The sequence below is a fragment of the Scyliorhinus canicula genome, chromosome 15 (assembly GCF_902713615.1).
Source record: "Scyliorhinus canicula chromosome 15, sScyCan1.1, whole genome shotgun sequence".
In the NCBI taxonomy this organism is placed as follows: domain Eukaryota; kingdom Metazoa; phylum Chordata; class Chondrichthyes; order Carcharhiniformes; family Scyliorhinidae; genus Scyliorhinus; species Scyliorhinus canicula.
The window spans coordinates 29,597,236-29,622,757 of record NC_052160.1 but is presented as its reverse complement, the minus strand read 5'-3'; the positions used below and the strand labels follow the sequence as shown (position 1 = coordinate 29,622,757).

General features: G+C 45.1%; 1 protein-coding gene across 1 annotated transcript in view; it reads left to right on the top strand.

Moving 5' to 3' along the window:
* The window catches only part of abca3b (ATP-binding cassette, sub-family A (ABC1), member 3b), a 191,204-nt gene that overhangs the window by 91,840 nt on the left and 73,842 nt on the right, over positions 1-25,522 (top strand). Inside the window, 5 exon segments of the mRNA XM_038820903.1 lie at positions 2,533-2,714; positions 9,287-9,433; positions 14,450-14,579; positions 15,786-15,940; positions 17,877-18,032. Of these exon segments, the coding sequence (XP_038676831.1) occupies positions 2,533-2,714; positions 9,287-9,433; positions 14,450-14,579; positions 15,786-15,940; positions 17,877-18,032 (770 nt within the window).

The following is a 25,522-nucleotide window of genomic DNA, read 5'->3' as shown; positions in this document are numbered from 1 at the left end:
GAAGTTGAGGATCCGGTTGCAGAGGGAGGAGCCAAGTCCTAGGTTTTAGAGCTTTGATATCAGCTTGGTTGGGATTATGGTGTTGAAGGTGGAGCTGTAGCTGATAAATAGAAGTCTGACATAGGAGTCCTTGTTGTCGAGATGTTCCAGGCTGGGTGTAGGGCCAGGAGATGGCGTCTGCTGTGGACTGGTTATGGCAGTATGAAAATTGCAGTGGATCAAGGCATTCTGGGAGTATTGAGTTGATGTGACCGCCCTCTTGAAGCACTTCATATTGAGTGATGTCAAGGTCACCGGACAGTAGTCATTGAGGCACTTTGTCTGGTTCTTCTTTAGCATCAGTATGACGGTGATCTTCTTGAAGCAGATGGGAAACTCGCAACGGAATAGGGAGAGGTTGAAGATGTCCGCAAACACATCCGCCAGTTGGTCCGCACAGGATCTGAGTGCACGACTAGGGACCCCGTCAAGACCCGTCCCTTTCCGAGGGTTCAGTTTCAAGAAGGTGGCTCCGACTTCGGAAGCTATGACGGTAGGTATGTGTGTGTCCGAGGCTGCTGGGCAGTTGACAATGATTTGATGGTTTCTTGCTCTAACTGAGCATAGAATGCATTGAGTTCGTCGGGGAGGGCTGTGTTGCTGCAGGAGATTCTACTTGGTTTTGCATTATAGCCCGTTATGGTGTTTAAGCCTTGTCACAGTTAACGAGAGTGCATGACATTAGTCTGTGACTCTCGCTTCAGGCTGGTATTGTTTCCTGGCATCCCTGATGATTTTGCGGAGGTAGTACCTGGATTTCTTGTATAGGTCAGGGTCGTCTGTCTGGAACACCTCAGACCTGGCCTTTAGTAAGGAGTGAATCTCCAGATTAAACCATGCTTTCCGGTTTGTGGAATGTATGTACTACCTTCTTTGGCAAGCAGTCTTCTACGCACTTGCTGATGAAATCTTTGTCTGTGGCGGTACACCCGTTTAGGCTGGTTGCTGAGTTCTTGAATATGGACCAGTTCACTGACTCCAAGCAGTCACATAGAAGGTCTTCTGTTGACGCAGACCAGCACCGGATTCTTACTGGAGATATACATACTGCTAATACTTACTGCAGATCTGTTTGACTTGGATCACACTGACGAACAGGAGATCCCACAACCTGCAACTGTCACAGATTACCTGCCTGCCATCTTTATGATGTTTAATTAGTTCCTTCATTACTTTTCTGAGTAAATTTTAACGAACATCTCTAGTTCTGCGTGCGCTTATATTCTATTATTTCAATACATGCTCTACTTACCTCAATTGAAATTTGTAAGTTAAGATAAATAGGAAACACTCACCAGTCAATCTAATAAGCTTTACTATTAAGAAAACCTTCCAATACTAAAATTACCAGAGTTTTGAAAGATAAACCAATCAAATACATGTTTTCCTGTGGTGTCACAATTAGATTTTACCCGGAGCACAGTCAGTTTGCTCTAAAGCCACCGATTGGGTAGCTCTTTTAGGTGCTGCTGTCAGACTCTGGGACCTTCTCTATTCTGCCCTTTTAGATGCTGCCATCTGTCCCTTGGTCCTCCCCTCTCCTATTCTTTTAGATTCTGCTGCCTGTTTCCGGGTTCACATTGCTCCCACTCTTTTCAGTGCTGTTGTTTGTCTCAGGATGTTCCTCTGCGGCGCATGCTCTTTTAGGTGCAGCTGTCCACATCTGGGTGCTCCCCTCTCTTACTCTCTCCTACTATTTTCACTCTCTCACTGTCTCTCTTGCACTGTCTTGCTCCCCACTGTCACATTGCCTCACCCTCTCTCACACTTCCTGACCCTCTTTATCCCTCTTTGATGGCGCCTCGCCCTCTCTTGACCGCTCTTGACTGCCCGACTCTCTTTTGCACAGCCTCGTCTCCTCTCATGCTGTTTCTCTCACTCTTGCCCTGCATCAGCCTCTCTCCCAATGCCTCAGCCTTTCTCTTGTTGCCACAATCCCCCCGCCCCTCTTGCATTGCCTCGCCTTCACACATGGTCAGACACACACAGTTCACGCAGCAGCTGCTTCATCCCCACAACTTTGTATTAAGCAATTTGTAGCATCTGTTTTTTCATTAGCCCATGCAGAATGAATTTAAAGAAATTATATCTTTATGGACAATGAGACAATGCAAAGTCTCTCCAAACAGGAAATGTGCTCAATTTTCTCTGATTATATGTGGACACGCACTGTTTCTTACAAAGGCTGCTGTAAATGAAGCTCAGTATGAGCTCTGGTGTATCTCTGGCCTTCCTTATTGTTTGATAAGCAATGGTTTTTAAAATAATAGTTGGGTTCAGATTGATTTTTGCAGAGGTCCATCATCAAGGGGGGAGCAGGGAAGGAATGTACAAAACGAGAATTGCAAATAATTGTAATAATGGTTCTTGTGACCTTCACACACTATCATTGGGCAAAGGCTCAGTTAATTCATGGAGCATTAATTGCTGCTGCTAATGGCTTAAGTATTCTCTGTCAAAAGTTTATTTTCTGATTTCCTTTTGTGTTCGAAGGTTCGGGTATCAGGTGGTCAAACATGAACTCGCCAGTCAGTGTGGATGACAATTTCACAATTGCTCACTCAATGGCAATGCTGCTATTTGATTCACTCGGTTACAATTTGGTTACCTGGTATGTGGAAGCTGTTTTCCCTGGGCAATATGGAGTACCACAGGCCTGGTACTTTTTCATCTTGGTAAGTTGCTGCAAAATTGTTGTAATTTGTATGTAATTTAATCAGTCTGATGTGACCATCAATTCACAAGACACGTGATTGGAAGTGAACAACTGGCAGCAGGCTCACGACTGCAGAGCTTTATACTTCCGGTTAGTGGGAGGAGTCATGGGCTGAGCCAAGGGTGGAGCCCAGTACAAACTCCTCATCTTCCCCTATGGGCAGAGCCGTGCAACGGCTCGTATACAGAGCCCACAAGGACACAATACATATAATACAACACAGTGTGAATTACTAGGTTTATAATTCACCACATTCACCCCCTGTAAAAAAAAATCAAGTCCGGCGGGGGTGATCGGTCTACAAATTGAGCCGGTCCAGCGATCGGCGGAGCACAGGGGTTGCAGTCTCTTCGGGTGGCTGGGTGGGGGCGGTCGGCGAGTGTACGATAGTGGACTCCAGGGGTGATTCGGTCCGAGCTTCGTATCCGACTGGTTCGACGGGCGACGGGGAGCGCCGGAAACCTATAGGCGCGGAGCACGGGCAGTGAACCTGTAGGTGCAGGGGCGCAGGGCGTGAAGGGTTGGGTGGGGTGCAGTGTGAGGGGTACCTCGGCGGTAGTGGTGGTGGTGTTGGATCCTGCAGGCGCCAGGTCCCGAAGGGAAACAGTGTCCTGACGGCCGTCAGGGTATTCGATGAAGGGGGTTCGAGTGGAGTAGGAGCACTCTTTCTACGAGTGGGTCAGTTTTGTGTGCCCGGACGTGCTTCCGGAGGAGAACCGGGCCCGGTGTCTTCAACCATGCTGGGAGCGAAACCCCCGTGGTAGTGCCCCTAGAAAAAACAAATATCCATTCGTGAGGGGTCTGGTTGGTGGCTGTGCATAGAAGGGACCTAATAGCATGGAGCGCGTCGGGGAGGACTTCCTGCCAATGGGAGGTCGGGAGATTCCTGGACCGGAGGGTCAGTAGGACGGTCTTCCAGACCGTCGCGTTCTCCCTCTCCACCTGCCTGTTCCCCCAAAAGAGACCTCCCCAAAAGAGACCTCCCCATAAGAGACCTCCCCAAAAGAGACCTCCCCAAAAGAGACCTCCCCCAAAAGAGACCTCCCCCAAAAGAGACCTCCCCCAAAAGAGACCTCCCCCAAAAGAGACCTCCCCCAAAAGAGACCTCCCCCAAAAGAGACCTCCCCCAAAAGAGACCTCCCCCAAAAGAGACCTCCCCCAAAAGAGACCTCCCCCAAAAGAGACCTCCCCCAAAAGAGACCTCCCCCAAAAGAGACCTCCCCCAAAAGAGACCTCCCCCAAAAGAGACCTCCCCCAAAAGAGACCTCCCCATAAGAGACCTCCCCATAAGAGACCTCCCCCATAAGAGACCTCCCCCATAAGAGACCTCCCCCATAAGAGACCTCCCCCATAAGAGACCTCCCCCATAAGAGACCTCCCCCATAAGAGACCTCCCCCATAAGAGACAGCCCCCATAAGAGACAGCCCCCATAAGAGACCTCCCCCATAAGAGACCTCCCCCATAAGAGACCTCCCCCATAAGAGACCTCCCCCATAAGAGACCTCCCCCATAAGAGACCTCCCCCATAAGAGACCTCCCCCATAAGAGACCTCCCCCATAAGAGACCTCCCCCATAAGAGACCTCCCCATAAGAGACCTCCCCCATAAGAGACCTCCCCCATAAGAGACCTCCCCCATAAGAGACCTCCCCCATAAGAGACAGCCCCCATAAGAGACAGCCCCCATAAGAGACAGCCCCCATAAGAGACAGCCCCCATAAGAGACAGCCCCCATAAGAGAACCCCTAAGTGACCTCCCCTTAGAGAGACCCCCACCAGAGACTTATTACAGAAACCCCTGCCTGGAAGCTGGAGAGCAATCCAGACAAAGATAGTTTAAAAACAAAATTGCTGCTTTAAAACTCACCTGTGACCTACACCTACTGGCTCAGGCAGAAAAAGCAGTACCTGTAAATTCCTAAACAGCGAAAACCACATCAGCTGGGTTTAAATCCCCTCAGATCCTTGGTCTGCAAGGGTTTCATTTAAAAGAATGTAAAATTGATTTTAGTAGGCTGTGATTGGCAGCTTGCCTTTAGCTTGCGGTCTGGATTGTTTGATTTCATTTCCCTTCATGTATCAGTGGATCTCAAGTACCCTGCTGTGTAACGTACTGCAATGTTTATAAACATCTAGCTATGAGTGACAGCTCTTGGACCACATCAAAAGCAGTTGACTGCTTTCTGCAGAGAAAAAAATGAACTGAGAGCATTTTGATCCTTAATAAGACAACTATGCATCTTGAGCTTCAGTTTCCCAGGTGGAAAAAACCCTGATTTATGTGAACTTAAGCAATTAATCAGCAAGCTTTATGACACTTTGGCCGGAATTCTCCGGCCGTTCATCGGCAGCAGGATTCCCTGGCCCCGTCACAGCACACCCCAGCCTGCAGGTTTCCTGGTGGCATGGGGTGTCTTCAGTGGGAAATCTCATTGAAAGCAGTGGGAACAGAGAATCCCGCTGCCAGCGAACGGTGCTCCTCCTCTTGCTGCCGAGAAACACGCAGCTGGGAAAGGTAGAATCCAGCCCTTTGTGTTCTAGATGCTGTGCAAGTATATCAGAGATTGTGCGATCTTGGGAAAATGACTTTGCAGTCAGTATTGATGAAGATACCTGGGGTAATATATAGGAAAATGCCAATAAAATTTCAGTCTATAATAGAACGAAGGAGTCTCAGCTCAAAATATTACACCATCTGCATATCACACCAGGCTTGAGATGCAGGTTCGACCCTGCTATATCCTTGTTGTGCCAAAAATGCAAGGTAGTTGAAGGTGTCTACATACATTATGTGGTCCTGTGTTAAAATTCAGTCCTACTAGTCTGGTATACTTAAAGAGCTTGAGAGGATATTTGGCATGGCCTTAGAATTTGATCCTTTATTCATAATTCTGGGGCTCCCAGATAGGAGAATTATTGACTCTAATGATAAACGACTGTATAATATGCTAACCTTTTCAGCACAGAAGAACATAATTTGCTCCTGAGTTAGCGATAAATATCATTCAGTTCACAATTGACATGAAATGATCATGGAATGTATCCTCATGGAGTTCCTAAATTGCATACTCCGTTCTAATTCAGATGCATTCCAAAAAGTGGGGCTCCTATCTCAAATCTATAGGCTTCGCTATGTCTGACTTGCTCCTACAACCTTTCCATAAGTTATGTGGCACCGTCTTGAACTCGCTATATGTGATGGTGTGTACAAACTATATTACCATGTCTATAATGGCCTTATCCAACTTATTCGTTCGTTTTCTTTTTTTAATTGTAAAATCAGAGACACCAAAATTAATCATTAAGCTAAACCAACTGTGTTTGCTTTCTCCTGCCTTTTCCTGTATTCAGGTATGCAGAAGCATTTACATGTACCAGTTTTGAGGGTTTGTTGCGTTATTTGTAAAATTGAAAAAAATTCTTAATAAAAATATTTTTTTTTTTAATGTCAATTCCCATACAAATTATATTGTGAGCAAGTGTGTGCATGAGTGTATACATGCGTTTATTGAAAAAGGACTAGAGTATAAAAGTAGAGGTGTTGTTTCAATTGTATAGGTTTTGGTTTCCTTACTGAGGAAGGATGTCGTGGCATTGGAGGCTGTTCAGAGGATGTTGACCAGATTGATTCCGGGGATGAAAGGGTTGATGTATGGGAGAGATTGAACAGTTGGGCCCATACTTGCTGGAGTTTAGAAGAATGAGGGGATCTGATCGAGGTATATAAAATACTAAGAGTGATTGATAAAGTAAACGTAGGCCAAATGTTCCCCCTTGTGGGGCAATCTAGAATGAAAGGCCACAGATATAGGTTGAGAGGCGGTAGATTTAAAACTGAGATGAGGAGGACCAACTTCTTTCAGAGGGTGGTGAATTTGTGGAACTCGCTGCCCCATAGTGTGGTGGAGTCTGAATCATTAAATAGTTTCAAGAAGGGGATCGATATATTTCTGATTAAAAAATGGATGAAGAGAACAGGCAGGGAGGTGGATTCGAGACCAGGAAGAGATCAGCCATGATCTGATTGAATGGCGGAGCAGGCTCAAAGGACAATTGCCTACTTCTGCTCCTAATTCCTATGTGTAACATGGGCCAAGCAGTGATCCCTATCGAACATCATGTTGGTTACGCACTCACAAAAGCTATTATTAATATTTTAATTTCAAACTACCTGTTTTTTTGCTGAATAATGTCAAGTGTGATTTTGTATGAAATACTTTTTCTCTTAGTACTTTTTTGAAAATGATTTGAATCCAAACCAATGAATTATTTCAAAAGATTTTCAACTCAAATCAAACAGACCCAACCAAGTGATTTAGGAGGTTTAATTGATGTCCCTGTTACAGGAGGCAGGACTGGATAATGTAGAGCAGAAGAACTCCAGGCATCAAGTGAAGGTTATTACAACTCACTCCTGGTGAGGTTCCCCAAAATTATTGATCCGGGCAAGATTCCTCAATTTGTCACCGTCCAACTGGGATACCCGAAATTGTTCCAGACCTGGTTGAGGAGGGATGAACCTGTTCCCCATCTTTATTAAACCCCCTAATCTAAAAAAGTTCCCTTTTTGCTGATACCTTTTTCCCAGACCCAATAGTTAAGTTTTAAAAGGAGACAATTTAACCAGGCTTTCTTGAGTTAAAGATAGAGTAAGTTTATTGATTATTAAAGACAAGAAAATAGTGAAACACATGTATGTGCATTCACACAGATGAGAAGGGGAATTAAATTTAAAGTAAGAAAATATTTAAGAAAAGGTACACAGAACAGCCCTTGATTTGTGAGGAGTAGATGGTTAAACATTGTGGTTTGAGACTCTTGTGGAGTTGACTTCAGGTGAATAGTCTACAGAGAGTCCTAAACACAGCCCAGTCTGTAACGCGAACCCGCTTCCCATTCATTGACTCTGTCTGCACCACCCGCTGCCTTGGGAAAACGGGCCGATAATCACAGACCCCTCCCACCCAGGGTATTCACTCTTCCAACTTCTTCCATCGGGCAGGAGATACAAAAGTCTGACAATACGCACTAACAGATTCAAAAACAGGTTCTTCCCCACTGTTACCAGACTCCGAAATATGCCTCTTATGGACTGATCTGATCTCTTCTCTACTGAATATGTATGCTTCACCCAATGCCTTTGTCTATGTCTGTACATTGTGTATTTATGTTTGCTCGCTGTTTTTTTTTCCATGTATGGAATGATCTGTCTGAACTGTATGCAGAACAATACTTTTCATTGTACCTCAGTACACGTGACAATAAACAAATCCAATCCAACCCTAATAGTCATTTTCAAAGTACCAGTAGAGTTGACTTTAGCAGGCGCATAGTCTGTTTTGTGATTCCAGTGTTCTGTAGTTTGGCGGAGAATTTCTCAGTTCTCATTTCAGCTGCAGTCCTTACTGACTTGGCTGACTTCCACAATCAGAGAGAGATATTCCTGCACAAGGGCTATTTAAAGGAGTATTGTGCTTGTACTTGCTGGCTTTTACTTCTGTGCCAAAATCTGCAGGGCTTGTTCTCACAGAGCAGACAGACAACTGGGGCAACTTTTCAGCTGTCTCTTAACCCATTCTTTGCATATTCCAAGGGAATTACACAGGAAACATTTTGATGAGATGTCCATTAAGTCCCAATGTCTCTACCAGAGTTGGCAATCAATTTCTGGATGCTTTTAGCAGTACCTTCTCTGTTAACAGCTTGGGGTTCAATTATCGCTAAGAGAATTACCCTGCAGCAATACAGCCAGTGACTTGTGTGTTTTTTAAACTCCGGTCTTATTTAAAGTCCAATATTTCAAGACATAATTCCATGTTTTTACTTCGTTATTGTGACAAGTGGTAGCTCCAATGTGAATCCAAGAGGACAAAAGTTGGTATAGTTCAATCCAAATTCTGGTACTGAGCTCTATCCTGCTGATTCTGTATTTCCAGAGAGACTGGACCAAAGGACATAGCAGAAGCAACCAATGGCTCACTGTTTATGCAAACATGTGTTGAGTGTTTGAGAGATTCAGTAATGCGGCATGGTAGCACAGTGGTTAGCACTGTTGCTTCACAACACCAGGGCCCAGGTTCGATTCCTGGCTTGGGTCACTGTCCGTGTTGAGTCTGTACGTTCTCCCTGTGTCTGCGTGGGTTTCCTCTGGGTGCTTCAGTTTCCTCCCACAAGTCCCGAAAGACGTGCTGTTAGGTGAATTGAACATTCTGAATTGTCCCTCAGTGTACCCGAACAGGCGCCGGAATGTGGCAACTAGGCGATTTTAACAGTAACTTCATTGCAGTGTTAATGTAAGCCTACTTGTGACAATAACATATACTATAATGCTAGTTCGTTTGGATATGACAGGGGTGGTATGTTTGTTTAGGCTGAGGGTATGTTGCGATGAACCACAAATGGAATGCACTATTTGTCTAGAGTCAGCATTTCGATCAATTGGTGAGAACAGCTGTCTTCTTCTTGTTCTAAATAGAATGCATTATTTGGAGGACCCGTATTATTCTAATTTAATTTATGATGTTTGTGCAGCCTTCATACTGGCTTGGAAAGCCAAGATCTGAATACATCAAAGTCAACAGAGAGGATGAGGAAACAGAGAGAATTCTAAACACTGAATACATGGAGGATGATCCCATGGGTATTCAAGCTGGCATCAAAATCAAAGACTTGAGCAAGGTAAGGGTGTAGAGTTTGACTGGTGGCCACAATATAGAACTGTAGTAGTTACACTGAATCACTTTTCACACAAATCTGCGATTCTATACCAAAAAACTTTTTAAAGACTGGGATCAAGTAAACATTTCAAATCCAAGATAAAAGTGTTTTGTTGGGCAAGGTATTATTGAGGATCAGAGAACCAAGGAGGGTAGATGGAGTTAGATATAGGTCAGCCATGATCTAATTGAATAATGGAAAAACCAAAAGGCCAAATGGTCTCATCCTGTTCCAGGTCATGAGTTATAAAAGTGTACGAAATAGGAGCACGGGCAGGCCATATGGCCCATTAAGCCTGCTCTATCTTTCAATACAATCATGGCTGATCTTCAGCTTCAACTTCACCTTCCTGATACTGGTTGATACTGATCCCTTGATTCCATGAGAGACAAAAATCTGTCTATCTCAGACTTAAGTATATTCAATAATGGAGTATCCATAATCTTTTGGGGTAATAAGATCACCTCTCATTCTCCCTATTCTCCTCCAAGTCCCACATCAGATTGAATTTGGAACTATAATACTATTCCTTCACTGTTGGCAGGAAACAGAAGTAATTTTATATCAGCTATATTTGTTTTTGAGGGCATTAGAAATAAGGCATAGCTTTAAGCAAGTTTAATTTTGTGTTTCTGTATTTGAAAGTGGCTTCAGTTTGGTTTTGATGCATGCATGGGGACGGGGACTTACAATGTGAAAGCAACGGGGCTTAAAGGAAAACTAGGTCGTTGCTTAACAACCAGGGGCCACCCCAGGATAGAAAGAACGTATATGTTAGTTGTAAGCTCGACCAAGGGGAAACTGGACAGGACGGGGAGCTGCAGAATGCAGACTTCCCAAAAGAACAAAATAAACCTGTGAGTTGGACAAATGTACGTCTCAGTAAGACAGTTAAGTTAAAGGAACGAAGAACAAGAAATTGAACACGGTCCTGTTCAGGAGAATTCAAGTAAAAAGCAGAGAAAGATATAGTTCGAGTACATTAGATGGGTCGTTCTTTGTACAATGTGTGCAGGAGGGTTTCCTGACACAATATGTTGACAGGCCAACAAGAGGCGAGGCCACATTGGATTTGGTTTTGGGTAATGAACCAGGCCAGGTGTTAGATCTGCAGGTAGGTGAGCACTTTGGAAACAGTGACCACAATTCGGTGACCTTTACGTTAGTGATGGAAAGGGATAAGTATACCCCGCAGGGCAAGAGTTATAGCTGGGGGAAGGGCAATTATGATGCCATTAGACATGACTTAGGATGTGTTGGTTGGAGAAGTAGGCTGCAAGGGTAGGGCACACTGGATATGTGGAGCTTGTTCAAGAAACAGCTATTGCATGTTCTTGATAAGTACGTACCAGTCAGGCAGGGAGGAAGGGGTCGAGCGAGGGAACCGTGGTTTACCAAAGAAGTGGAATCTCTTGTTAAGAGGAAGCAGGAGGCCTATGTGAAGATGAGGCGTGAAGTTTCAGTTGGGGCGCTTGATAGTTACAAGGAAGCGAGGAAGGATCTAAAGAGAGAGCTGAGACGAGCAAGGAGGGGACATGAGAAGTCTTTGGCAGGTAGGATCAAGGAAAACCCAAAAGCTTTCTATAGGTATGTCAGGAATAAAAGAATGACAAGGGTAAGAGTAGGGCCAGTCAAGGACAGTGGTGGGAAGTTGTGTGTGGAGGCTGAGGAGATAAACGAGATACTAAATGAATACTTTTCGTCAGTATTCACTCAAGAAAAAGATAATATTGTGGAGGAGAATGCTGAGACCCAGGCTATTAGAATAGATGGCATTGAGGTGCGTAGGGAAGAAGTGTTGGCAATTCTGGACAAGGTGAAAATAGATAGGCCCCCGGGGCCGGATGGGATTTATCCTAGGATTCTCTGGGAAGCCAGGGAGGAGATTGCTGAGCCTTTGGCTTTGATTTTTAGGTCATCATTGGCTACAGGAATAGTGCCAGAGGACTGGAGGAAAGCAAATGTGGTCCCTTTGTTCAAGAAGGGGAGTAGAGATAACCCCGGTAACTATTGGCCGGTGAGCCTAACGTCTGTGGTGGGTAAGGTCTTGGAGAGGATTATAAAAGATACGATTTATAATCATCTAGATAGGAATAATATGATTAGGGATAGTCAGCATGGTTTTGTGAAGGGTAGGTCATGCCTCACAAACCTTATCGAGTTCTTTGAGAAGGTGACTGAACAGTTAGACGAGGGTAGAGCAGTTGATGTGGTGTATATGGATTTCAGTAAAGCGTTTGATAAGGTTCCCCACGGTCAGCTATTGCAGAAAATATGGAGGCTGGGGATTGAGGGTGATTTAGAGATGTGGATCAGAAATTGGCTAGTTGAAAGAAGACAGAGAGTGGTAGTTGATGGGAAATGTTCAGAATGGAGTTCAGTTACGAGTGGCGTACCACAAGGATCTGTTCTGGGGCCGTTGCTGTTTGTCATTTTTATAAATGACCTAGAGGAGGGCGCAGAAGGATGGGTGAGTAAATTTGCAGACGACACTAAAGTCGGTGGAGTTGTAGACAGTGCGGAAGGATGTTGCAGGTTACAGAGGGACATAGATAAGCTGCAGAGCTGGGCTGAGAGGTGGCAAATGGAGTTTAATGTGGAGAAGTGTGAGGTGATTCACTTTGGAAAGAATAACAGGAATGCGGAATATTTGTCTAATGGTAAAATTCTTGGTAGTGTGGATGAGCAGAGGGATCTCGGTGTCCATGTACAAAGATCCCTGAAAGTTGCCACCCAGGTTGATAGGGTTGTGAAGAAGGCCTATGGTGTGTTGGCCTTTATTGGTAGAGGGATTGAGTTCCGGAGCCATGAGGTCATGTTGCAGTTGTACAAAACTCTAGTACGGCCGCATTTGGAGTATTGTGTACAGTTCTGGTCGCCTCATTATAGGAAGGACGTGAAAGCTTTGGAACGGGTGTACAGGAGATTTACCAGGATGTTGCCTGGTATGGAGGGAAAATCTTATGAGGAAAGGCTGATGGACTTGAGGTTGTTTTCGTTAGAGAGAAGAAGATTAAGAGGTGACTTAATAGAGGCATACAAAATGATCAGAGGGTTAGATAGGGTGGACAGCGAGAGCCTTCTCCCGCGGATGGGGGTGGCTAGCACGAGGGGACATAGCCTTAAATTGAGGGGTAATAGATATAGGACAGAGGTCAGAGGTGGATTTTTTACGCAAAGAGTGGTGAGGCCGTGGAATGCCCTACCTGCAACAGTAGTGAACTCGCCAACATTGAGGGCATTTAAAAGTTTATTGGATAAGCATATGGATGATAAGGGCATAGTGTAGGTTAGATGGCCTTTAGTTTTTTTTTTCCATGTCGGTGCAACATCGAGGGCCGAAGGGCCTGTACTGCGCTGTATCGTTCTATGTTCTATGTTCTAAAGCGCTTGGAGTTAAAGAGACAGTTTCAAGAACCAGATTTAAAGTCAGCTAGTTGAAAAGCAAGACATCCAAGATAAATCAAAAGTTTGATGGCATCTTAATACAGCCTGTGAGGCAGCAGTGTTCTGTTGGCATGGCTGGGTTCCTGAAAGATTGTGTGGAAACTTAAATGTGGCAATCCAAGGCAGGGGAATACCAAAAGGAGAGATTGAAATCCAAGAAGTGGATCCTTGGTGAAGGCATCCAAAAGAAAGTGTTGTTTTGGAGAAGATTCTACGGCGTGTTTTTCAAGCGTGGAGTTTGGAATTACCCATGTGGAATTCAGAGCTCCAGTGAGACCAGTTGACTCGCAGTGGGACAAACATCTGGGGGATTTGATGAGCAATCCACAGAAGCTGTTTAGGATGGCATCTATCACTTGGTTTATATGAGTATAGAGACTGATTGCTTGGCAAATGGACTCTGACTGATAGAGGCATTTCCATGGAAAATGCATCAGTTGATGGTGACTGACAGTCAACTGCCGAACGTTGTTTGAAATTTAAACCAGACAGTCTGACTCTAATAGATCAAAACATTGCCGTGAGGTATGAATCAGAAAATGGCTGTCACTTAGTTTGTTTAGCTGAAAGAGGCACAATGCATCTAATGCTGGACAATGAGTTTTGAAAGCACGGCTGGTTGGGTACGGTCTGTACTTTGCCTATTGCAGACAGCAGAAGGGCAAGATATACAACACACCAAATCAGTTCTTGCCTCCTAAATTTGCGTGTTTGTTTACATGAACTATGTACTTACTGAGAATATTAGATTATAAGATACATTTTGTAATTTGTGTTATCCTTTTGTATTGGTGTTATCTGGGTATATCTTTAAAAATATAGATGGGTTTAAGGGGTTATATATTATAATTAATCTTTCCTTGTTTAATAATTTTTTAAAAATTTACTTGACAGTCCTGCAACTGTTCATCCACGTGTTTTGAGTTTATCTTGCCCTTCTGCTGTCTGCAGTAGGCAAAGTACAAACTGTACCCAACCAGCCGTGCTTTCAAAACTCACTGTCCAACATTAGATGCATTGCGCCTCTTTCAGCTAAACAAAGTGACAGCCATTTTCTGGTTCATACCTCACGGCAATGTCTTGATCAATCAGAGTCAAGCCGTCTGGTTTAAATTTCAAATAATGTTTGGCAGTTGACTGTCAGTCACCATCAACTGATGCATTTTCCATGGAAATGTCTCTATCAGTCAGAGTCCATTTGCCAAGCAATCAGTCTTTATACTCATACAGTATAAAGTTGTTGTTTCTCCTCCCGTTGATATTCTTGCAATTGTCCTGATGTGTGCAAGATGAAAAGCTTCAACAAAATAACTTCCTCAGTAATCGGTTTGAGCACTTTACTGATGATGGATGTCAGGCTAACTGGCTTCTACCCTGTTTCTCTCCCACATTTCTTGAATAGCAGTATTCCATTTGCTAACTTCCAATCTACAGGGACTGTTCTAGAACCAAGAAAATAACAGATTTGAAATAAGCTGCAATGATGCTTGCCTGTTTAACGATTCCATTTAAAAGCTTTGTGTTCTGTAGGTGTTTAAAGTTGGAAACCAGATTAAGACCGCAGTCTCTCATCTAAACATGAATTTATACAAGGGACAAATCTCAGTACTGCTGGGGCACAATGGGGCTGGAAAAACCACTACTTTGTCCATGCTCACGGGTAAGTTTGAGGATATTAGAATGTATTCTAATATATTCGCAGGTTAGGCTTCATTTAATCCTCCTTTGGCTTTTCCATTGGAACTCACATAAATGTTGCTGTTGATTCTAAGTAGCATTGCTGGCAAAACACAAACACTCAGTATTTTCCTTTGGTCGGCCAGTTGAGTCTGACAAACAAGAGCCCAGCATTATCACCAGTGTCTCCAAATCGGGCTATTGAATGAATATATACATGTGGAGTGTCTTCTTCTTGGTTTGGAGAGCAGTCTTTTCCCCTGAAGAAACAATAACACACTCCTTCCTCAGAGTTTAGGCACATGTTGGGGAGAACCACGGTGTAAGGATCCTCAAATGTGCATGTGGTTCTTATGGAATTTTACCAACCAAAACCACACAGCACCTGTACAAAGCATCAGTAAGCTCCATGTTGTTTGTTTATTTGAGACCACAAATGGAGACCACTGCTTGTCCAGGGTCAGCTGCTGGTTTATTTTATGAATGTAGCTGCCTTTTCATTATTCGTAATATAATGTATTATTTAAAGGACCCATGTTATGTATTAATTTAGGGTATTTTCCCAGCCGCCTTAACTGCTTGGGAAATCAAGGTTTATTCACATCAAAGTCAACAGAAGACGAGGTTGCAGAGGAAGCCCTGAATACATGGAAGACAACCCTTTGAGTCTTGTAACTGGCATCAGAATGTTGTTACAGATTAGGGTTGTGTGATAATCTGGAGCCTTGTGAGAAGAATCCCAGTGATTGGTCTGCTCCTCACAATCTTATTAATGAGACAGGATCATTGGATCTCCATTCGCTGTATCCCACAATGTAGTAGAGCTGCATGACCAAATTTGTCTGTGTGTCAAGTTTCTCCTACGCTTCCAGTTTTGCATATTTCATGTTGGATCCAATTTGATCTTAAATAAATTCCACTTCTGCCTCAAGCAGGTACATCAGCTGAAATAGGACAATTTAAAGCAGGGAATCGGAGATGCCTCAAAATTGATAAGCCATTTCAGGAACCTGATAAGTGTCTGGGGTAGAGAGGCATGAATTTAGGGAGGGGAAAGGGAGGAGTGTGCATGGGAGAGGATGAATGTGCGCAAGGGGAGAAGGCTATATTTTTAGTTCTGGCACTGACCAATTTAAGGACTAAATTTGAAGTGTGATGTTGATTATTTCTCTGTTCTACTGTTTATTAGGTCTCTTCCCTCCTACAAGTGGCAGTGCCTCCATTAACGGGTATGATATCTGTCAGGACATGCCACTGGTTCGCCAGAGTCTGGGTCTCTGTCCGCAACATGATGTCCTGTTTGATGACCTGACCGTAGAAGAACATTTGTTTTTTTTTAGTGGGGTAAGTTATGCTGGAGGGGAAGAACACATAGGAATCCAGGTTCAGGTAAGAGGATAAAGGCAACTTGGTCTCTCCCTCTCTCTCTCTCTCCATGCAGCTGACTGCACAATATATAACTTGTCAACTTTTGTCCTTGCCGGGTGTTCCATCTGTTTATTGCAAAATGCCATTTCGATTCAGTGAGTCGCACCTTCTGCTTTGAGTCAGAAGATCATAGGTTTAAGCTCCAATCTGTGATTTGACACACAATAGAAGCTGCGCTCTGGTATAGTTCTGACCGTCTGAGATGATGCATCACATGACGCATGAAACTCAATCCAGATCTGCCTGTTCAGCTTGGTGTGAAAGATTGCACAGTACTATTCGAAGAGCGGAGGGGCATTAGTTTTTGATTACTTCTTTTTACTACTTCATGGTTGTGGGCCACCATTGGCAATGTCAGCATTTATTTCCCATCCTTAATTGACCTTGAACTGAGTGACCTGCTAGGCCATTTCAGAGGGCAGTTAAGAATCAACCACATTGCTGTGGGTCTGGAGTCACACGTAAGCCAGACGAGGTAATGATTTCCTTCCCTAAAGGACATTAGTGAACCAGAAGGATTTTTATGACAATCAATTATAGTTTCATGGTCACAATGACTTAAATTAGCTTTCCATTCAAGATTTTATTCGTTAAATTTACTTCATGGTAAATAATTTCCTTGCACCTTACCAGCAAGTGTGAAATGGTGGGAGCCTGTTCTGAGCTCAATGCTGTTGGAGCATCCCACCTAAACCTCTAACCTTTCCTCTTTCCCATGGATCCTCACAGACCTGTTGTATATTTCTGACATCAGGATTTAAATTTCAAATTTCAAACATTCACAGTTATCTTTTCATCTTATACTCCTCAGCCAACCAAGAAAGAGGACAAAGATTCAAGATTAGATCTGACTGGTTGGTATTAGATCGGCAGGCTGGTAATCTGCTCAGCTTTTGCCAACTGCGCAGACGTGCCCTTACTACCCTGTCTTCCTAATGGTCCGACCCAAATATTCCCTTCAAGTTCTTGCCCAATCCTGGTACATTTTCCAAGATGGGAGAATGTCTGATTAGTCCCTGCCATGAACAAGAACGAACGAGGGAGAGAGTGGGAGTGTGAGTGAGGGTGAGAGTGGGAGAGTGAGCAAGAACGAAGGTGGGTGAGCGAGCAAGGGAAAGGTTGGGAGAGAGAGGCCGAGCGAAGGAGAGAAGGAGGTAGAGGGTTATGAGAGTGAAGGGGGAATTGGGAGGGAATTAGTGCAAGAGGGTGGGAAAGAGGCAGAGTGTGAGAGAGACAGGGCATGAGGCAGAGAGAATAGCACAAGTGAGGGAGATACAGGATGGGATTGATTTTCCAACCCTATTGCGCCATGTGCTGATCCCATTGCACCAGGTGCATCGAGGGAAAGGCCCTAAATGGGTTTCGCGCCGGGTGCCGAGCCAATTGTGAGTCACCGATTGCGAGTCACCAACCCACTACACCCAGCTGATCTGGATCACACCCTCGCTGCTCATAACTAGATTTGCGCATCTTGTTTGAAGCTGCATTCTCCCGGTTCCGAGTAGTCGTTGACAGCACCGACGAGGCCTCACTTGGGCGCAGATTAGTACTGGCATCCTGATCTCTGAAGAGCAGGTCTGGCTGCTGAGTTTAGTTTCCTGCAGCAGAAAAAAATTTGAAGTGTGGGATTTACCGGGGAGAAACTCCCCAAGCTCCAAAAAAATTACTAAGTGTGGGTGAATACCAGTTTGGATCGCACCAAAAAGGTCGACGCGAATCACCCGACCAAACTCACCCAAAATGACAATCATTTTTTGGGTGAATCTCATCCGAGCTAACTCACTCACTCCAGCTTTGCGTTGTTAGATGCCATTGCCTCAGTGTGTTGATGATGTCCATTTATCCCTCACAGCTAAAAGGGTGCCAGTATGGTAAGATCCATGAAGAGGTAAACCGAATGTTAAGAATACTGAAGTTAGAGGACAAACGAAAAGCCAGGATCAAGACTTTGTCCGGAGGAATGAAACGCAAGTTGTCAATTGGAATTGCACTCATTGGCAACTCCAAGGTAATTAATTACCCTTTCGGCAGCTCAGGTGCCTGAAATTCAAACGTATTCAACATATCAGACGGCACTTACGGTAGAGAAACAAGTTAATGGTCCGTGTCCTTCCACAGAAGTAGAAAATGTTGGATAAGTAGCAGGTTTTAAACTAGTATAGAGACAGGGAAAGTGAGGTGAGGAAGGCACAAAGGGAAGGTCTGTGGTTGAGTGGAAAGCAGGAGAGATTAAATGACAAAAAGGCAAAAGGGAGTGGTAATGGGACATGGAAAATAACAAAAGATGTGTCAAGTGTGAGAGTTTTACTGGCACAGAACTAAGGAAGCACTTATCGTACATGCGCAGATACAGTGACCCGGATTTTCACTCTCGTGTCAAATGCACTGAGGTGGGAGAATTTGTGGTTCTGTGAACCCAATCTTTAAAAACGGAAACCTGCAATTTTGGTTTTCGTTTTGTGGGAAGTGGGCTAGAGGTTTGACTCGCTGGAACAAGTGTGGGGGCTGTCGGGGACAGGCTGGGCAGAAGGCTTGCCCAGCACTTTGTTGAATTAAGTTTTTAAAAACTTAAATTTTTTTTTAAAATCCCTCCCATGCCACTCCACCCATCCCCATTTCTCCTCAGGCCCTCTATACCATGTGGCCTTTTACAGTCTCTATGCCAACCCATGTCCCTACCCACTACCTTTTGCCCTTATCCCTGCCATGCCAACTCACTTAGTATCTTTTGACAATTCTCTGACAGCTTTGACAGTTTGTTGACAGGTTGAAAGTTCTTTAACAGCTTTGACAATTCTAATTAGTTACTTCTAACAATTCCAGACAGTGACTTATCTCTCCTAAAAGTGTCCAGGACCATACCTAAAGGGGTACCTTATTTCTCCAAAGAGTTACTTGGCTGTCCAAATGAATTTACCAAATTCAGACCATCTCTCACCTGGTCTAACCTGCACACTCCGGGTTTCATACACCTGGCCTACCTGGAATTCTCCATTCAGTGGTGGTAGCTGGTGATTTAAATGGCCTCCATAAATTGCGGATTTGTGAACCCTGCCCCAGCTCCAGTCCCACCCCTGTAAAAATGGAAAGTGCCATGTTTTTGGGGTGGGTCTTAGGACCTCTTTTTTGGCATTTGTTGGCACAATGGAAAGGCTGTCCGTTATAGCAAAAATCTAGGCCAGTGTCAGTTGCAGTGAATCAGTTTGAGACTTTATCATTTGCACTGGACAGACTCCTACATTAAATTTTGAAATGCAAACTAAAACCTGGCATTAAGGAGTAAATGAAAATATAATCATGTTTGGAAACAAAATATTTCCGCAAAGTGTTCTGTGCATTGGTCAGTCAAATTCTCATCAGAAATGCATTGATATATTACTTTTTGAATGTGAATTTTTGTAGCTTCTATGAAGAATTTATTCAATTTTCCACAAAAAAATCTGCTTTTGCCATTTCCACCTCCTCCAGACCCATCTTTTGTTTATTTATTCCTGTGCCATCCACTTTTGCATTGCATGGTCATCCCTTACATCATTTAACTTCTCCTGGCTGTTACCTTATCACTGGTCCTCCCTTTGTTCCGTGCCACCTCTCCGCTTTCCCTGCCTTTTTATTTGCTTACACCCCATTATGGTGGAAGTTAATGGAAACATTTATGAGTAAATTTGTGGCAGATTTTTCAGGCTGGCGAGTTCCCCAATGCTATTCAATGACACTTAGTCATTTATTTTGGCCCTGGGGAGTTTCTCACTGGTTTAGCCCACACTTGGAATTTGTTTCAGCACTGGGGAACTGAACTCCAAGATCGGGCCACCATTTTGAAAGGGTGCACCGATCTCTAAGCGGGCTTGTGGGTACCCCACACCCCCCACCCATGGGAAATGTCACCTCCCACACACATGGGCACCCCGCTACCTAGTCTCATCTATCTCACTGAGAAACATGTTCACAAACCTCAGGATTCTCAACTCACTCCTGAATCAGTTTTCCTCCCAATCAGAGTAGCTCTCTCTTACTCCCTTGCTAATGTACTCCAGCAACGTGAGTGTAACACATTGAATAGTGGCTGAGTTACTCCAGTCACACTTTGCTTTCTGTGCCCAATTTAATGCTACAGCTTGCTGTGTGAGCACATGACTTGGAAAACTTGTCACTGGTATTTTAGCATCTACACTGCTGCAAACTATGTTTCTAACTGATTAACCAATCGAGGTGTTCAATAAGGTTGGTATCGAAAAATTGAATCGCCGCATAAAGGAATCCAAATCAAAGTGGCATAACCAAAATTAGAGGCAAGCCATTCAGAAGTGAATATGGGAAGCACTCTTTTTTCCCAAGGGATAGTGAAAATGTGGACTTCTCTCATCAAAAGACTGGATTCTGGGGACAATTGACATTTTCAAAATTATGATGGATAGATTTTTGTTAGGTAAGGGGGCCAATTAATATGGAGCAAAGGCAGGTAAATGGGCTTGATGGACAGATCAGCCTGGTGCAAGAGAATGGCAGAGCAGGTTGGAGGGGCTGAATGGCTGGCTGTTTTTCCCTGGAACCTGAAGATGGTACGAATTAGGGGCAGGAGCAGCGATTCGGCCCCTCAAGCCTGCTCTGCCGTTTAGTAAGATCATGGCTAATCTTGATTGCTGGCTTAACTCCACTTTCCTATCTTACCCGCACCCATCCCACAATCCTTGATTCGCTTGTAGGTCAGAATTCTGGTTTAACTCAGCCTTGTACATCTCCCATCGCCACTGCTTTCTGGATAGTGAATTTCAAAGACTAATGATCTTCTGAGAGGACCTCCTCCTCAAGTCTGCCTTCAAAGGGCGATCTCTTATTTTTAAACGAAGCCCCCGGTTCTAAATTCCCCAAGAGGGGGGGGGGACATCCTCTAATTCGCTTAGAATCTTATATCTCATTCAGATCACCTCTCATTCTTCCAACTTCCAAGGAGTATAGGCCCAACTGTTCAACCTATCTCATAAGAGAACGCTTTCACCCCAGGAAACAGCCCAGTTAACCTTCTCTGAACTGATTCCAATGCATGTATATCCCTTCTTGGGTAAGGAGACCAAAACTGTACATAGTACTCGTACAACAGAGCCCTGTACAGTTGTAGAAAAATGTCCCTACTTTTGTAGTCCACTTCCTTTGCAATAATGGACAGCATTCCATCTGGCATCCTAATTACTTGCTGTACCTTGATGCTATCTTTCTAATTCATATACAAAGACACCTGGATTCTTTTTTTTTAAAATTATTTTTATTCAAATGTTTGTCAAAAAAAACATAATTTTTGTATAACCGTACACAACAAATAACAGAACAAGGAAAAGAAAAACAAATATTAACTGTATATACAAAGAAAGGAACAATACAACGTAACGATCCCCCCCCCCCCCCCCCCCCCCCCGGATGCTGCTACTGCCGGCCTTTACTGCTCTCCTAGAAAGTCGAGGAATGGCTGCTGCCTCTGAGAGAACCTCGTCATGGACCCTCTCAAGGCAAACTTTATTTTCTCGAGACTGAGAAACTCAGCCATGTCACTAACCGAGGTCTCTACACTCGGGGGCTTCGAGTCCCTCCACATTAAAAGGATCCGTCCCCGGGCTAGCAGGGAGGCAAAGGCCAGAACGTCGGCCTCTTTCGCTTCCTGAACTCCCGGATCGTCTGACACACTAAAGATTGCTATCTATGGACTTGGCACCACCTGCGTGTCTAAGATCTTGGACATTGCCTTAGAAAATCCCTGCCAGAATCCCTTAAGAGCCGGGCATGCCCAGAACATAGGGACATGATCTGCAGGGCTTCCTGCACACCGTGCACATTTATCCTCAACCCCAAAGAGTTTGCTCATCCTGGTTGCCGTCATGTGTTCCCTGTGGACCACCTTAAACTGGATTAAGCTAAGCCTGGCACAAGGTGAGGAGGAATTGACCCTGCTTAGGGCGTCCGGCCATAGGCCCGCATCCAGCTCCCCACCTAGCCCCTCCTCCCATTTGCCCTTAAGCTCCTGTACTGGGGTTTCCTCCGCCTCCTGAAGTTCCCGGTAGATGTCCGAAAGACACCTGGATTCCTTTGTACTGCAGCAGTCTGCAGTCTCTCTCCATTGAAAATAATATGCTGCTTTTCTATTCTTCCTGCCAAAGTGGACAACCTCACATTTTCCCACATTGTAATCCCATTTGTCAATTTTTTTGCCCAACTACTTAACCTATCTATATCCCTTTGCAGACGCTTTGAATCTTCATAATATTTTGCTTTCCTACCAATCTTTGTATTGTTGGCAAATTTGGCTACAATACAATTGGTCCCTTCATCCATTTGCCATTTGTTTACCATTTTTAGAATCTCCAGTCTTATCCTATAAGGGACCAAAGCTCCCTTTAGCTACTCTTTCACATACTTTTGTAGAAACGTTTACTCAAGAAGTATGACATGAATATTCCAACAAACAAGTCTGACTTAACCAACCTGAAGCAGCTCTTTTGATGGTGCAGGGCCCAGACTGTGAGTGTGTTTAAGCTGAGTGTTTGAGAGCTGGGCGTGACCAAATTGAAACTAATGGAATCTTTAGTCAAAATATTGATCTTATTCCTATTACTGACTTCATATCAAAGAAAGCAAAAAAATAGAAAACCTTTAAATGATTAATAACACTGAGTAGGCCATGAATTATATGGAAGGGATTTTGAATAATAATCCTTTCTCCAGTTGGCTGACAACATCCATTTTGTAGTTTGCTTTATGGAGAACTGAGTCACAGTAGCCTTTGATCATTCGCCTTACTGGCTAACTCATGCAATATACAGTGCAGCAGGCTCCACACTGGGGATTACCATGGCTTTCTTGCACCAAAGAGGACAAAGTCCAAAGTAGTATCCAGTTTATTACAACCAGTTGTGGAGCAGTAATGGTTAATGTGCCAAGAAAACGACATCCAACCACAGAGAGGAAAACAAAGACAGAGAACCAACACTACTGAGCAAACAACTTTGGTAGGGCACTGGCGATTTGGGGTTTTGGGGGTGTGATATGAGGGCGGGTGGCTCTGGTCATTTGGCTGTCACTGCAACGAATGGCGATTATGCCTGTAACAGGTCCTTGCTGATTGAACATATGATAACATCAGCTACATGTACATCAAACTCTGCCTTCAACTTCCTTCTAAAAGGACCAGGTGATTTTCGAAATGTAAGGTAGAATTTTTTAGTATTAATTTATGGGATCTGGGCTTTGCTGATAAGGGCAGTGTTTATTGCACACCCCTAGTTACCCTTGAGAAGGTGGTGATGAGCTGCTTTCTTGAACTTCTATAGTTCCAGATTGTGGTAGTTGGTATTAGAGGTATTACGGTACCCTGGACAATGCTATCAGACCATTGGTGTGGGAGGTACCTGAGCCTGCTGTATCATTGGTGAAGCCTGCCTGCTGGTTCTGCCCAGTAAGGCGGAGTATAAAAGCCTTTGTCTCCCTAGCAGCTGCATTCTGTACCTGCGCTGCTGGGGGAAACATCGAGTACAATAAAGCCTTCAATTGTCGTCCAATCTCGCTTCTGGAGTCATTGATCGAGCGTCAGTTTATTGTACTAGATTTTAAAGAATGGAGCTCCGAATCAAGCCGGAGTGTCTGCAACTCAGCCCCCTCTCGGCAAACGCAGCAGCAACCTTCAAACACTGGTTGGCACCCTTCAACAGGTACCTCAGGACGGCCACAGCTACACCCACGGAGGACCAGAAGATGCAAGTTCTTCACTCGAGGGTGAGCCCAGAGATCTACACTCTCATCGAGGATGCAGACAACTTCGAGGCCGCGATGGCCCTGTTGAAAGGACACTATATTCGCCCAGTAAATCAGGTCTACGCCCGACATCTACTAGCGACGAGGCGGTAAATCCCCGGGGAATCACTGGAGGACTTCTACCGTGCGCTCCTGGTATTAGGTAGGAACTGTGACTGCCTACAAGTTTCAGCCAGCGACCACACAGAACTTTTGATCCGCAACACATTCGTTGCAGGTGTGCTGTCCTCCCAAAACCGCCAGCGGCTGCTAGAAAAAGAACAACTAGGCCTCAAGGAGGCGCGGGTCCTTGCTAGCTCCATGGATGTAGCCTCCCGAATCGCCCGCGCGGACGTCCCCGACCGCGCGGCAGCCCCCGACCGCGCGGCAGCCCCTTGGGCAGCATCCCCTAACCCCTCCTGCGGCCGACTCCGATGTAGCCCCCATCCCCCCGCAAGCTTGTGCGGCACGGCTACCAGGCAACCCCGGGGGACCCGGCTGCTGTTTTTACGGGCACCCCCGGCGGCTGTCCAGCCCACTCCTCCACCTGCAAAGGGTGCGGCAAAAAGGGCCATCTTGTGGCGGTATGCCAGGCCCGGGCGATCGCTGCGGTCTCCGGGGGCAAAACGGGACTGCCACCCCAATCTTCTTCACGAGCCACGTGCAGCCAGCAGGCACTGCCATGTTGTTTTCCCAGAGCCACGTGTGGGCTCCGGGCACCGCCATCTTGCCCCCAGGGACCACGTGCGACGGATGGGCGCCGCCATCTTGCACACCCCCAGCCATGTGCGACCAGTGAGTGCCGCCATCTTGGCTGGAGTCTCAGGACCCCGATTCAGATGACCACTCATCGTCCGAAGAAAATTTCCAGCTTTTGCCACGACTTGCCTTGATGACCCTGGACCAGTCTTGGCCCCGAACGCTCGCGACCGCGCTCATCAGTGGGCATTAATCATCCTGCCTGATCAACTCTGGGAGCATAGAGAGCTTCATACACCTCAACACGGTAAGGCGCTGTTCTCTTCCCATCCACCCAGTTTTTTTTTTAAAATAATTTTTATTGAAAAATTTTGAATTTATACAACAATAACGCACCTTAGTAAAATACCAAAAATAACAATAATATTCACAATATAATGTTACAGAATAGACACTACAATAAGGAACACCCCCCCCCCCCCCCCCCCCCCCCCCCCCCCCCGGGTTGTTGCTGCTATTGACCAAGATGCCTATCTTTGAGCCAGGAAGTCCAGAAAAGGCTGCCATCGTTTATAGAACCCTTGTATTGATCCTCTCAGGGCAAATTTGACCCTTTCCAGTTTTATAAATCCCGCCATGTCACTGATCCAGGTCTCCACACTTGGGGGCCTTGCATCCTTCCACTGTAGCAGAATCCTTCGACGGGCTACTAGGGACGCAAAGGCCAGCACACCGGCCTCTTTCGCCTCCTGCACTCCCGGCTCTACCGCAACTCCAAAAATCGCGAGTCCCCACCCTGGTTTGACCCTGGATCCAACCACCCTCGACACCGTCCCCGCCACCCCCTTCCAGAATTCTTCCAGTGCTGGGCATGCCCAGAACATATGGGCGTGGTTCGCTGGACTCCCCGAACATCTGGTGCATCTATCCTCACCCCCAAAGAACCTACTCATCCTAGTCCCGGACATGTGGGCCCGGTGCAGCACCTTAAATTGGATGAGACTAAGCCTCGCACATGAA